General features: G+C 42.6%; 1 protein-coding gene across 1 annotated transcript in view; it reads left to right on the forward strand.

The window, feature by feature from the left end:
- Positions 1-11,286, forward strand: part of F9 (coagulation factor IX) — a 34,934-nt gene extending 23,648 nt beyond the window's left edge. The window contains exons 7-8 of the mRNA XM_075573248.1: positions 8,085-8,202; positions 9,609-11,286. Of these exons, the coding sequence (XP_075429363.1) occupies positions 8,085-8,202; positions 9,609-10,159 (669 nt within the window). The 3' untranslated portion in view covers positions 10,160-11,286. The remainder of the gene's footprint in view (positions 1-8,084; positions 8,203-9,608) is intronic.
- The last annotated feature ends 4,360 nt before the right edge of the window (positions 11,287-15,646 follow it).

A 15,646-nucleotide genomic window follows, 5' to 3' on the forward strand; every position in this document is an offset into this window, starting at 1 on the left:
ATATATATATATATATATATATATATATATATATATACCTATACTATATATATATATACCTGCATATAAAATGTCAGATTGGAAAATTGTTATTTGTTTTAGCTGGTTTCCAGTCTACTTTTTACTGGCTCATTGGTCCCCTTTTCTTGCTCAAGAGCTTTCTAGGAGAAGGCAAGATCTGACCAATACCAACAGACAATATGTGGTCATAAACTGTCTTTTAGCAAAAGCCCAGCTATTCTTCCCAATATGCTGTCATAACCCTTTGCTCCTAGTGTGGCTAGCACAACACTGATATCAAGTCAGAGGAATTACTGGGTAACGGGAAAAAGCTAAATATATAGAGTAACGGGGTGGAAAATAGATTGAGGGGAAAAAGTGCAGTTGTCCTGGTCAGCGTAGCGGTGAGAACATTGGTTAGCTCAGGGATGGGCAACTACAGTCCCCAGGGGCCACCAACAGGTCAGGTTTTCAGGATATCCCTGTTTCAGCACAGGTGGCTCAATCAGAGACCGGGCCACTGATTGAGCCACCTGTGCTGAAGCAGGGATAGTCTGAAAACATGACCTGGAGGCCCTTGAGGACTGGAGTTGCCCATCCCTGGGTTAGCTGTACAATTTGTTTTGTGTGGGATGGCACTTTTTTGTTTTTACTATATACAGTATGTATAGTTTCATCAGCTGCTGCCCTCTAGTGGTGACACATCTGCATTCTTAAACGTGAAATGTCATTTATTGTGAATCGATATTTTTTATTATTTTCATCAATTACGGGTAGAGATGGGCAAATATTTCAGCAACATTTGAGTTTGCCAGAAAATTGAATTTTCTGCATTTTTTTTAATATTTGCGCATTTGGAGAAAAAAAAGCCTGTTTTTGTTTTTTTTTTACTTTTGAATAGGTAAAAATGTAAAAAAAATGTGAAAGTTCGCAAGTGCTTTCAGGTGAAAGTTTTCTAGTTCGCAAGTAACAAAAATGGAAACAGTTTTACACCATGTTCATGGAGTTTTTTTTTTTTTTACAATTCTTTTGCCGAAATTAGAAAAACAAAACTGTGAACCAAATTTCAACAGATTCACCCATCTTTAATTACAGTGGTCAAATCAAAAGTAGTCATATGGCTATGACTATGTTACATAATTGTCAGTAAGATGTTTTACAAAGTAAATTATATGGAAACAACATTTGTTAATAGACTAATAAACATATTTAAATTCAAAAGATTCAACTTTTGAATTTAAATATGTTTATTAGTCTATTAACAAATGTTGTTTCCATATAATTATTTTTATATATTTTTTTGTTTACTGTCCTAAAAATTATACTAATTGAAATACAAAATCAACATATATTTATATATAATTAATATGAGCTATAACCTATTTCTCCACAAATTCAGTGGTGTCCTCATAACCCTTCCATTGCAACTATTGCAACATGAAAATTTGAATTCATGGAATGGGTTAATACATACAATTAATGTTCTAATTAACTTTGTAATTGTGTATGCAAATTCACCTTGCTATAAATATCGTGGGGTCACAACCAATGGGTAACCCCTGATGAAGTCATATCACATGATGAAATGCATAGGGCGTGGCTAATGCAGAGCAGGCACTTTCCCACCAAGAAAGACTGATGCAAGTTGGGAGCGGTTAAGCCAAACAGAGGAGCGGATACATCCTTGTTTCCCCTGGTGGTGCGGTGACCAAAGGCAGGCAGACGAGGACTTTGTTTCCCGGAGGGACTTCCTTTTGCGGGGCACCAGACTGGGTGGACGTCACTTCCGGTGAAGGAGACCACGCCGTGCCGGCGCCATGTGTATGTAGGAGAAGACACTACTGCTGATCCGGTCGTTACCACTGGCATATGAGGGCCAATCTCATAACTGCACTTTATTACCGTTTGGGCATTTGTCTGTTTTTAATGTTCCATAAACTTATTGTTATACTTTAATGCACTAGGTGTGCGCCTGTTTTTTTCTTTTTTCTTTCTATACTGTATATATATATATATATATATATATATATATATATATATATATATATATATATATATATAAAGATATACATACAAGAGACTATCCTGGAACTGAGATATGGGAGTAAAAATTTTAAATAAAAAGTAGATACAAAATTAAAAAAGCATGAACCCCCATCACTGATTCTGCTTTAGAAGAATGTTGCTTTCACTTTCCAAAGTACAAAAATAATATTTCTAAGATTGAATATTGCACTTTCCAATTCACATGTTACCTTTAAATCTTGAAACACGTGCTTTTAATACCAATTGCTTGTCATAAAATCTTTAATACGATACTTTTTTTTAAGGGTAGTATATTCATGTCTTGGGCACTTATACAATTTAAACATTTGCTTGTTATCTTGTGCATTCTGTTAGAGTGGAGATAGATTAAAGGAGCAGACTGCGCTGATCAATATTTTTTTCCATTTGTACTTGCTTGAATATATATCTTCAAGCTCTTCCCAATACTATAATACATTCAGATATAAGCGTTTGAACCATTAAGTGTCCGTGAGGGTGAAAGAAAGACCTCCCCCGAGCCCAGTGCAGTCTACACGTTACCATGGTAACCTCAGAAGCTAGAGATTGGGAAAATCATGATTTTTAACACTAAAAACAACTGCATCCTTTTTGATTTTTTTGTAAAGAGCTTTATATGCACAGGATGCAAAATACTAACATTATATGAGTTAAACTCATATGGGCTTCTGGGGAATTTCTGAATTAATACTGCACAAAATGTCCTCATCACTTTAGGGATTTTACAGTCAATTTAAGTTGATCCGGGTACTGATTACTTTAATAAGTAAAGTAAGCGCACAAATCACATAATAAAAAGGCGACTTACAAATTAAATGGAGATATATTGGCGGAATCCTTGATGGAGAAAGATTTAGGAGTGCTTGTAGACAGCAGGCTTAGCAATAGTGCCCAATGTCATGCAGTAGCTGCAAAGGCAAACAAGATCTTATCTTGCATCAAACGGGCAATGGATGGAACGGAAGTAAACATAATTATGCCCCTTTACAAAGCATTAGTAAGACCACACCTTGAATATGGAGTACAATTGTGGGCACCAATCCTAAGAAAAGACATTATGGAACTAGAGAGAGTGCAGAGAAGAGCCACCAAATTAATAAAGGGGATGGACATTCTAACTATGAGGTGAGGCTAGCTAAATTAGATTTATTTACATTAGAAAAGAGGCGTCTAAGAGGGGATATGATAACTATATACAAATATATTCAGGGACAATACAAGAAGCTTTCAAAAGAACTATTCATCCCACGGGCAGTACAAAGGACTCGGGCCATCCCTTTAGGTTGAAGGAAAGGACATTTCACCAGCAACAAAGGAAAGGGTTCTTTACAGTAAGGGCAGTTAAAATGTGGAATTCATTACCCATGGAGACTGTGATGGCACATACAATAGATTTGTTCAAAAAAAGGTTGGACATCTTTTTAGATGGGAAAGGTATACAGGGATATAACAAATATGTATACATGGGAAGGATGTTGATCCAGGGATTAATCCAATTGCCAATTCTTGGAGTCAGGAAGGAATTAATTTTTCCCCTTAATGGGGTTTTTTGTTTGCCTTCTTCTGAATCAATAAGTATAGATATAGGATAAAGTATCTGTTGTCTAAATTTAGCATAGGTTGAACTTGATGGACGGAAGTCTTTTTTCAACCTCATCTACTATGTAACTATGTAACTATGTAACTGTGTAACATAATTACTGATTTCAAATGTTTACCAACACTGGGTGCTGACGTAATCCGCGAATCCTAAACCATGAAAAGCAGAAAATACCGTAAAAAAGAAAAATGTCAGTACAGTTTTTACAGGTATTTTTCATTTTATTACTGGAATTGCAGATTCTCTGCAAATATATATCAGAAAAGCTTTGTATACAGAAATGTCACATCGAGTTGACGATATCTTTGGGCGGATATATTTGTACATGAATAAAAACTGACATAGTGTTGCAAACTTGATGCTTTCTATTATCCATTAAATGTTATATACTTTTAAGGGAATAAAATCATGAGAGATTTCTTTGAAATGCAATAAAATACACAGGAAGGAGCACATGTTCATTTAGTTTGTGTGCTTGGCTAATAGTGGGCAGTCACAGAGTTCAAGACTTGGGTCACGTGTCTCAGGAACACAAATCTATTACTCTCTTTCCTTGGATTAGCCCTTTTTTGTTTTTGCACAAGATTGAAGCAGGGGGTCTCCGGAGCTGAACCTCATTCATTTCAGCTCCGGGGACCCCCTGATTCCCGAGATACCGACCTCCAAAGGGGGCGCCGGTATCTCAACAAAGTGCAAAGCTCCCGTGTCGCGCCGGCCAATAAGAAGCCGAACCTGATGACATCACGACTTCCTATTGGCCCACAAGGCACCGGAGCTTTGAAACGCCGCCATTGCGTGAACCCTGCTAGTCAAATGGCTACCAGCACCCTCTACGCTGTATTGCCGAAAGCAGGGGTTTCTCAGAGCTGAAATTAATGGGGGTCAGCTCCGGAGAACCCAAGTTTTAATCATATGTAAAATAATTTAAAAAAATTAAAAATCCCCCCTCTAGGGTTTAAGGTCCTATAGAGGGGGGATTGAACAAAGCAGGACTAGCATTAGAGCCCAGTCTTCAACCTCATTCTTAGCACATAAATGACCGTTAACAGCATGATTTCTTTGTGCGTAGAAACACAAGATCAACACACATCCCAAATCACTAAAACCCAACGCTGAATCATTGTGAACCCATTCTTAATACCTATATCACGCTGCATACAAGGCTGCACCGTTGTAACTATTTCTAATGTTTCATTTACATTGGGGTTCTACTTGCATAGGGGGGTCAAAGTGACCAGGCGATCTGCTAAGGACAAGATATAAAAAACCTTTACTGTAGGTCAGAGTCTTCCTCCCTGGAGATGAAGGCGAGAAGCCGGAGGAATTCAGGCTCAGAGGAATGTGGTAAGAAATACGTAAATTAGAAGTCAGAACGTGCCTCATTTAGGGTTACCTTGCCCTGGTAGGGAAGCTTATCATACGTTGGACCAAAATATTATGTAATTAAAACCCAATTCACATGACACATTAGAAATAGTTAAATAAATTGTTTGTGTGCAGAAATGTTGGGTTTTAGCATTTCTGGATGTCTATCGATCTTGTGTTTTCAACCCTCAGCCAATGGGCACACATTGCATATATACCTACATTCAGGGGATCTCAAGACCCCCCAACAGGTCAGGTTTTAATGATATCCCTGCTTCAGCACAGGTGGCTCAATCAGTGGCTCTGTCTTTGACTGAGCCACTGATTGAGCCACCTGTGCTGAAGCTGGGATATCCTTAAAACCTGACCTGTTGGGGGGGGGGGGGGGGCTTGAGGACTGGACTTGAAAACCCCTGCTCTAATGGGTTATAACATCATCTTTACTATTACAGAATATGGAAAGAATAAGGATTTCAAAGAGCAGCTCACTGGTAATATCATTGCATCTAGAGCTGGTGATCATGGTTTGAATCTCAGTGTCTGCTCCTTAGGCAAGTTACTTTATCTCCCTGTGCCTCAAATGCCCTCATAAGATTGTAAGCTCTTTGGGGCAGGGACTCGTGTCTGCAACATTCTATATACAGCGCTGTGAACACTGTCAGCGCTGTATCAGGAGAAGAAAATCATATTATACAATATCCAAGTATTTTCAACAAAAGGTCTTGAATGATATTGAATGAATCACGCATAAATGCACACGGCTACAATTCTAAATATAGGATTTCATTTTGCAGTTCCATTTTCATACAACCTACTCATAAATTCAAACTGCAAATAATGATGCTAACTACCAACTCTCTAACACAACTTTACAGAGACCAAACATATGGAACTGGTACCCGATAATATTTACAATCTGATTCCCATTTCCTAATCCCAGAATAATAAATGCTATAGATTTGGGCACATATTTACTAAATGGTGCTATGCCACAATACATCTTCCACCACTGGAAGACCCCTTATTGAAGAGAAAGGGCTGTAAATTGGTTTCCAATACGTGGAGCACTGCTTAGTAAATATGCATCTAGATGTTTCGAAAGGCCAGTGAAAACACAATAAAGATTTTGGGGATGTAAGACGAGACAAGGAGCCTTCTTTACAACGCATGAAACTTTTGAGCACAACGGCAATTCTTAATAGGGCAAGAAACCTTTCACAGGGACACTGCAGTGTCCCTGTAACTGGCTAGATACAGTTGCATTGCTACTGTACTTTGATTGACATTTTTGCTGTTGTTACACAGTCAATACGAATTAGATCACTCTGTATTGATACATTTTTCCACCAGTGTCCTTATTCCCAACAATACCGAGAACGCCAACCGTTTGAATTACACTATTTTTTTCATTGTCAAACTATTTTATCAACAGTGAGGTTGGGTTACAATGCTGACAATTATTTGGTGGCAGTATACCAAGTATTTGTGTCACTGTTTATATGAGCACCTCTCTAGTTCAATGTTGATATTTTTAGCCTTACCATTATTAAAGATATACCTTTTAATATACCTGTGTAAGTTACTCGTCAGCTCTGGATGAGTGACTCATATTCGACATAGAACCAGGATCGTTGCAATTTTATCTACAGTACGTGCTTTGCACCAGTTTGGTTCTTATATGCCAAACAGTTCCATACATAGAGGGTTTATTTAGACAACCACTCTTCTGAACAATTCATGCAGGACTCATTGGCCATCCCTGATTACACACACCCCTTCATCCTTCATGGTATCATCAATACTCTGTATACTAAGTATAATACGGTTTCGAGTGCATGTAATTAGTCTTGGAGTTGCCTCCCCCTTGAGATGCTTTCTTCTTTGTTCTTGTCTCTAGTTGTACCCTTAGTGCACCAACCTGCATTGATTCAGGGTTGAGTGAGTATGTCATGGTTTGCGCTCTAGGAAACTATTACTATGCTGAGTATCTAGCCTTAATGTTGGAAGCTATGTTCAAAAGGTGTCTTGCTACTGCATATAAACTTACTACCTTTTTTTTATTTTTAAATTCAACTCTTGATGCCATTTTTAATGAGTTTTAATATATTGAGCATCCTTTGATTTCTATAGCAGGTTCTGGCACACCTCTCCAGCAGAGCAAGATCTTGGTAACTATTTCCTGTTTGTGATAATTTGCTGCTAATATTCCCAGCAGTTTGAGCTGCAAACTGTAACAATAGATAATGTTACCTTAGTAATATAAGAATACATGGTAGCTGCTGAGTTACACTGACTGAAAGATTGATTGGAACTGAAAGGCAGCCATTTCGTGAACACAGAGAGACATGATTTTCCTGATTGATCACAGGAGAACCAAATGATCAGCTGCTTGGATAATTAGTTTTCTGTAAAGGTAATCAAAGGCTCCATATATTAAAACAACAAAAATATTTTTTAAGCTACTTTGACTGCCTCTTTAAATGTGAATGCCATTTACAATATCACAGCATGGTAAACATGTTGATCTAAAGCAGCAATACTACATTCCCCTCTATTTTGCTACATGTAAAGCCTGTGAACATGTATCATTCTAATCTACATTCTTACCTAAGCTGGTAATCGTTTGGTGCTCCTGTTATAAATCTGTCAAAATCCTCCATGTGTGGCTAATGAAATGGCCGCCTTTCCGTTTCCATCAATGCTACAGTCAGTGTAACTCAGCAGTTACAATGTATTCTTAAATTACTAAGGTAACATTATCTATTGTTACAGTTTGCAGCTCAAACTGCTGGGAACATTGGACACAAATGATCACAAACAGGAAAGTGTTGCAAAGATCTTGCACTGCTGGGGAGGTGTGCCAGAACCTGCTATAGAAGTCAAAGGATGCTCAGCATAGTAAAACTAAAAAAAAATTGCATTAAGTTGTTTTTTTTTTAACAGTTAATATTGTCTAATAATACAGAACACATTTTTTTTAAAATATAAGATTTCATGTTTTGCTGCTTTAAGTAAGTGAACTTTTCTTATTATTTTGGTTTGTTTGTACCCACAGGCTCACTTGGTCAATAAGAACAGAGCAGGTTTCTGTGGGGGAACAATTATAAATGAGAAATGGATAGTAACGGCAGCCCACTGCTTTCTTACAGGTGGAGAATTCACTGTGGTTGTGGGTAAGTCTGACTCATTTCTTACCTTTACACTCTACTCAATAACTAATGGACAAAGGCAGATGAATTGATTCATTCAGGTATAAAAAGGAGAGACAAGTGTAAATAAAGTTGAATTCATATGAACTATAACCTTCAACCTTTCTCACTGCCTGCCCCAGACCTCTGGAATGCCCTTCCCCTCAATATCCGACTAGCACCCTCTCTATCCACCTTTAAGACCCACCTGCTTATGGAAGCATATGAGTAGCTCCACCTGATAATTAACACCTCACACATTAACCTTGACCCCTTGCAGACGCACTTACTAGAATTCCCTCCTACTGTCTCTGTACGTTCTTTCTACCAACCCATTAGATTGTAAGCTCTTCGGAGCAGGGACTCCCTTTCCTAAATGTTACTTTTATGTCTGAGCACGTCTCCCCTTTGTGTTATTTATATCTTATTATTTATATGATTGTAACTATTACTGCTGTGAAGCGCTATGTACATTAATGGCGCTATACAAATAAAGATATTCATTCATATGGTAGTTTGAAAACAGACAGTTTTGGAACTATACCTATGTAGGAAACCGAAAACGGGCATTACAGTTGCGGTTATTTAAAGGTGAAAACCTACTTACTGTATATATTTCTTAAGATTAGCAATAAAGCATGCACAATGTCAGGCTAAGAAAAGCGACTATTTTGCTTCGGGATCGAAGGGTACAAAGTGAAAAAGAAGTCAAGGGAAAGAGGCAGGAGGAAAATTAAATTATATAAGTGGTGTTTTCAGTATTTACCAATTTTTTTTTTCCCTCGAACAAATTCAAATTACCCGTTTTTTTTTTGTTTGTTTTTTTTTACAGTTTTTACTTATTTACACCCCATTATCAATCCACTCAATATTTTTTCCGGGTGCTTAATTTTGTTAAGCAGCAACGCCTTACGCGATTGAGCGTCCTGCAGCCCTGCGATTAAAGCAGGTCCCTGTAAAACACAGAACAGATAAATATCGGAGGTCCTCAAATCAAGCAAAGTAATATCCCACTATGATTGGTCGACAAGATGGTGATGAGAGCCAATCAACAAGACTCAATAACATAATTTAGAGCAGTGACTAACGTTCGATTCATACCAATTCCAGCATATACCAAAATAAGTTGATTATATATTAATTTTCCTCCATGTTTTTTAAACCGGATTTTAACCAGGTTTTAATACTTGGAAAAATATTTTACAAATATAGTGGAAGCACTGTATGTTAAGAGATAAGGGGGAAGGGCAGAGGTTCCTGAGACATGGGAATATGCTCACAGCGTAGGATTTTAACTTGCTATTTTACAAATACAAGCTGAAAACGTGGGAACACTGCATACTGTAGACGTAAGCAACGTTGTTTGGATAATGGATGCTATTTTTCAACAGGCGAACATAACACAGAGGTCTCCGATGGAACCGAACAATATCTAAAAGTTTCACAAGTCATCCTCCATCCCACTTACAATGCCAGCCAAAATAAGTACAATAATGATATAGCTCTCATAGAGCTGGAAAAGCCTATGGAATTAAACAGCTACGCGACACCCATCTGCATTGGTGACTGGGACTTCACGGAGAACCTGTTGAAGAAGGTAGCAGTTAGCATGGTCACAGGCTGGGGAGATGTGAGGTTCCAGGGGCGTCCGGCGACCGTCCTGCAGAAGTTGATGGTCCCATACATCGACCGTGCTACCTGCAAGAAGTCCAGTCGGTTCTCCGTCTTTGTGAACATGTTTTGTGCCGGATATGCAGATCAAGCTAGAGATTCATGCCAGGGAGACAGCGGCGGACCTCATGTCACAGAGTATAACAATGTTTGGTTTCTAACGGGAATAACTAGCTGGGGAGAAAAATGTGCCCAGAAAGACAAATTTGGCGTGTACACCAGAGTTTCTAAATTTACTACTTGGATACAAACTAAAACAAAGCTCCCCTAATCTGCGCTGGGATTATTAAGCGTGTTGCTTTCTTTTTATGGATTAGCCAACACAGGGATTATTTGTCATTATACATACGAGGGAAGTAAATCCCCTGTGAAATGTTCATTTCAGCAGTGAAATAAGCAAACAGAATATAGAAATCTAAAAAAAAAAAGACACTAAGGAGTTATGCAGAAAAATCTGTGTTAAAGACGGAAATGGGTTTATTAAACAGAAATGTAGTGCTACCTAAATTGTAGTAATCATCTCTATACTATCTCTTTTGCCAAAATGCCCTAAATTGTTATCAGACGTTAGTGATGCCATCAGGGGTTAATGGAGGCTTTTATAGTATTTTATTGCCTGCCTATAACATACAGCCCACAGTGAACTGGCCCATTTGAATTTATGCTCTTGTACAGATGCAGCGGCCATTATTTTAACAAATCACGCGGTGTATACCTCGGAATACCCATGTCATGGCGCGGGATGTCTTCCAACCGTACCGCCTTAAGGCACGAGCGCAGAAAATGGCATTTTTGTGTTCTGGCTTTTAAACACCTGAAATTGACACAGGAGCACAGTACTGTGCACATTACAATTCATTCATTTCATTGCATTTAATTGCACACAATCCATGAAATTCAAACAAAGCAACCGCGATAAACACGTGTGCCTGGGGCGATTGGCCGCGTTCATGTCGCGTGGAGTACAGCAGCGCACACGAAAACGGCGCCGTCATTTGTTAAAATTATGGCCGCTGCATCTGTATGTAAAAATACGATGTCCATCTTTGTATAATAAATTAATAGAGCCATGTTCTCTTATTTAATGGTGGATAGATATCAACAGACTGTTGGGTGTATATTCAAAATTCACAGACTTCCATAAATAGCTTGTTTTTGAAGATTCACCAAAAATCACACCATTATTAAATATTTTAACTGTAAAAACAATGTATTTCGGACACATCAGATAACTTTCCTGAAATGATCCGATACTCTTAGTACTATGTTACACATAAAATGTTCTCTGCGCAATTTCACACATAACAAGTTTATTAGTCATCAATATTAAGCTTTTACTAAATAAGTAACTCGTGTATCTCTGAATAAAAAAGTATAATTTTTTCAATATTTCAATAATTACCATGTTTGATTCCTTTTTTGGCTGTTTACTTCACCAGTGATGGCTGTAGTAATTACTAATAAGCTTTTTTGGTCCAAACCTTAAACATATATGTATGTATGTATGTATGTATGTATGTATGTATGTATGTATATCTTTATTTATATAGTGCCATCCAGGTACATAGCGCTTTACAGCAGTAATACACGTGACATAATAATATAACACATAGTGGGAATTAGCGCTTCAGATATAAAATAGGAAAAGGAGTCCCTACCCTGAAGAGCTTGCAATCTAAGTGGTAAGTGGGGAGAACTTACAGAGACAGTAGGAGAGTGTTCTGGTAAGTGCGTCTGAAAGGGGTCAATGTTAGTGCAGGTGAGATGTATAGTATCAGCCAGCACCCATATGCTTCGTTTAAAGCTGCAGTTCAGTCAATATCCTGCATGTGTGTTTTTTTTAATAAATCAGTTCTGTAGTAAGAAAAAATACTTTTAGCATTTTCTGTTTTTAAAAAAACAACTTTTAAAGACCAATTTTCTTGTATTCTATTTTAACAGCCATTTGCTAAGGCACTGCCCCTTCCTGTCCTGTCACAAGCCCTGGCACACCCCTTTGTCAGCCCTGCCCTCCCTCTAGCAAGTCAGTGCAGGATTGCTCATGAATATTCATGAGCTTCCACTGACAGACAAGCAGAATATAAACAGATCCCCTCACTAATTATGTCACCAAATTGCGACCTATCAATACATGGAGAACGAATTGACTGGCAGCTATACAGTTCTTTAGGTAATTAGAGATTGCACACATAAAACTATTGAAGTAAAAAAATTAATTAAAAAAAAAAGACTGAACTGCAGCTTTAAGAGGTGCGTTTTAAGAAAGGCCCTAATTGTGGAGAGAGGGTGCCAGTCGGATATTGAGGGGAAGGGCATTCCAGAGGTGTGGGGCAGTCAGAGAGAAGGGTTTTAGGTGGGAGAAGGCTTTAGATACAAAAAGGGTCAGGCAGAAGACATCCTTGTGTCAAATGCAAGAGTGGGGCAGGTGTATAACGAGACATTAGGGCTGAGATGTGAGGGGCAGAGGAGTGAATAGCCTTACAGGAAAGTAGGAGCATGTTATAAGTGATAGAGAGTTTATTAGGAAGCCAGAGAAGGGATTTCAGCAGGAGAAATGCGGAGACAGATTTAGGAGAGAGTAACATGTGGGCAGTTAGTTCAGCCTTTGTAGAAGTTGGCCAGAAATCTTACATGCACAATATAGAGCGGTTCTCACATACACTATATATGTTGTAGCTCTACAGCAGGGTGCTCAACTCCAGTCGTCAAGCCCCCCCCAACAGGTCAGGTGTTCAGGACATCCCTGCTTCAGCACAGGTGGCTCAATCAGTCCCTGTTCCAGCGCAGGTGGCTCAATCAGAGTCTCAGTCGATTGAGCCACCTGTGCTGAAGCTGGGATATCCTGAAAACCTGACCTGTTCGGGGGGCTTGAGGACACGAGTTGAGTGCCCTGCTCTGCAGTACTCATGGTATTGTATGTAAACATGACATTACCTTATTTTAGTAGAATAAGGATAAGAACACTTCATTCAAACTGTTCTGTTTGTTATCAGATTACCCGCTTGGCAAGAGCTCTGGATAACTGTTTAACAATTATTCAAACGAGTGCAGTTCTCTTGTGGTTTTCACACGTTATTAATGAGTGACCCTGTGCTGATAATGATAGGACATGTGGTGACACTGTTGGAAGTGGCAGATTTAAGTGTTTCTGTTGGAAAATGGCATTTTAGTGTAATCTGATAATTCAAGTTAAACGCAGTATGTTCTGCTCAAGATTTAGGGCCTGATGATTGTACAGTTACTTGTGAAAATTAATTTGACTTTCCATCAACCACCTTTATCAATACTTCTCATGACTTATTATTACGAGTTGTCTGTTTAAGGCGCTTCTCTTTCCAAGCACAACATGTTCTAATGATAAAACAATATCTCATTTAATGACACGCGTCAGGTCAGGGTAGCGCAGTCTGTACCATTCTTGAGAATAAAATAACTCTGCATGGTTGGGAAAGTGGACAAGACTTGTGTTTCTATTAGTTAAAAAGCAATTCTGCCCGTATAAATAATATAGCTTTAAATACAGTGGACGGGAGGAGAGAAAAGGGGGGAGGTGGAAAGGGGGGAGGAGATAGGAAGGGTTAGGTGGAGAGGGGAGTTAGGTGGAGAGGGGAGGGAGGTGGAAGTAGGGAGGAGAGGGTGGTGGAGAGGGTGGGGAGGAGGAGGCGGTGGGAGGGAGGTGGGAGGACGAGGGGAGGGAGGTGGGAGGAAGAGGGGAGGGAGGTGGGAGGAAGAGGGGAGGGTGGGAGGAAGAGGGGAGGGTGGGAGGAAGAGGGGAGGGTGGGAGGAAGAGGGGAGGGTGGGAGGAAGAGGGGAGGGAGGGTGGGAGGAAGAGGGGAGGGAGGGTGGGAGGAAGAGGGGAGGGTGGGAGGAAGAGGGGAGGGAGGGTGGGTGGAAGAGGGGAGGGTGGGAGGAAGAGGGGAGGGTGGGAGGGAGGTGGGAGGAAGAGGGGAGGGTGGGAGGGAGGTGGGAGGAAGAGGGGAGGGTGGGAGGGAGGTGGGAGGAAGAGGGGAGAGTGGGAGGGAGGTGGGAGGAAGAGGGGAGGGAGGTGGGAGGAAGAGGGGAGGGTGGGAGGAAGAGGGGAGGGTGGGAGGAAGAGGGGAGGGGAGGGTGCTAGGAAGAGGGGAGGGTGGGAGGAAGAGGGGAGGGTGGGAGGAAGAGGGGAGGGTGGGAGGGAGGTGGGAGGAAGAGGGAAGGGTGGGAGGAAGACAAGAGGGTGGGAGGAAGAGGGGAGGGTGGGAGGAAGAGGGGAGGGGAGGGTGGGAGGAAGAGGGGAGGGAGGGTGGGAGGAAGAGGGGAGGGTGGGAGGGAGGGTGGGAGGAAGAGGGGAGGGTGGGAGGGAGGGTGGGAGGAAGAGGGGAGGGTGGGAGGGAGGGTGGGAGGAAGAGGGGAGGGTGGGAGGAAGAGGGGAGGGTGGGAGGGAGGGTGGGAGGAAGAGGGGAGGGTGGGAGGGAGGGTGGGAGGAAGAGGGGAGGGTGGGAGGGAGGTGGGAGGAAGAGGGGAGGGTGGGAGGGAGGTGGGAGGAAGAGGGGAGGGTGGGAGGGAGGTGGGAGGAAGAGGGGAGGGAGGGAGGTGGGAGGAAGATGGGAGGGTGGGAGGAAGAGGGGAGGGAGGTGGGAGGGAGGTGGGAGGAAGAGGGGAGGGTGGGAGGGAGGTGGGAGGGGGAGGGTGGGAGGGAGGTGGGAGGGGGAGGGTGGGAGGAAGAGGGGAGGGTGGGAGGGAGGTGGGAGGAAGAGGAGAGGGTGGGAGGGAGGTGGGAGGAAGAGGAGAGGGTGGGAGGGAGGTGGGAGGAAGAGGGGAGGGTGGGAGGAAGAGGGGAGGGTGGGAGGGAGGTGGGAGGAAGAGGGGAGGGTGGGAGGGAGGTGGGAGGAAGAGGGGAGGGTGGGAGGAAGAGGGGAGGGAGGTGGGAGGAAGAGCGGAGGGAGGGTGGGAGGGAGGGAGGTGGGAGGAAGAGGGGAGGGTGGGAGGAAGAGGGGAGGGTGGGAGGAAGAGGGGAGGGTGGAAGGGAGGTGGGAGGTAGAGGGGAGGGTGGGAGGGAGGTGGGAGGTAGAGGGGAGGGTGGGAGGGAGGTGGGAGGAAGAGGGGAGGGTGGGAGGAGGTGGGAGGAAGAGGGGAGGGTGGGAGGAGGTGGGAGGAAGAGGGGAGGGTGGGAGGAGGTGGGAGAGTGGGAGGGAGGTGGGAGGAAGAGGGGAGGGTGGGAGGGAGGTGGGAGGAAGAGGGGAGGGTGGGAGGGAGGTGGGAGGAAGAGGGGAGGGTGGGAGGGAGGTGGGAGGATGAGGGGAGGGTGGGAGGGAGGTGGGAGGATGAGGGGAGGGTGGGAGGGAGGTGGGAGGAAGAGGGGAGGGTGGGAGGAAGAGGGGAGGTGGGAGGAAGAGGGGAGGAAGGGGGGAGGGAGGTGGGAGGAAGAGGGGAGGGAGGTGGGAGGAAGAGGGGAGGGGGAGACAGGGGAGGGAGGAGGAGAGGAGGGAGGAGGAGAGGGGGGAAGCAGGAGGGGAAGGGAGGAGGAGAGGGGGAAGGAAGGAGGAGAGGGGGGAGGGAGGAGGGGAAGGGAGGAGGGGAAGGGAGGAGGAGAGGGGGAAGGGAGGAGGAGAGGGGGGAGGGAGGAGGAGAGGGGGGAGGGAGGTGGAGAGGGAGAAGGGAGGAGGAGAGGGGGAGCGAGGTGGAGAGGAGAGGGGGAGAAGGGTGAGGAAGAAAGAGGATGGTGAGGAGGAGAGGAGGAAGGAGAGGAAAAGAGAGAAAAGTGGGGAAGATAGAGAGGTAC

This window comes from Ascaphus truei, chromosome 16, assembly GCF_040206685.1.
Source record: "Ascaphus truei isolate aAscTru1 chromosome 16, aAscTru1.hap1, whole genome shotgun sequence".
In the NCBI taxonomy this organism is placed as follows: Eukaryota; Metazoa; Chordata; class Amphibia; order Anura; family Ascaphidae; genus Ascaphus; species Ascaphus truei.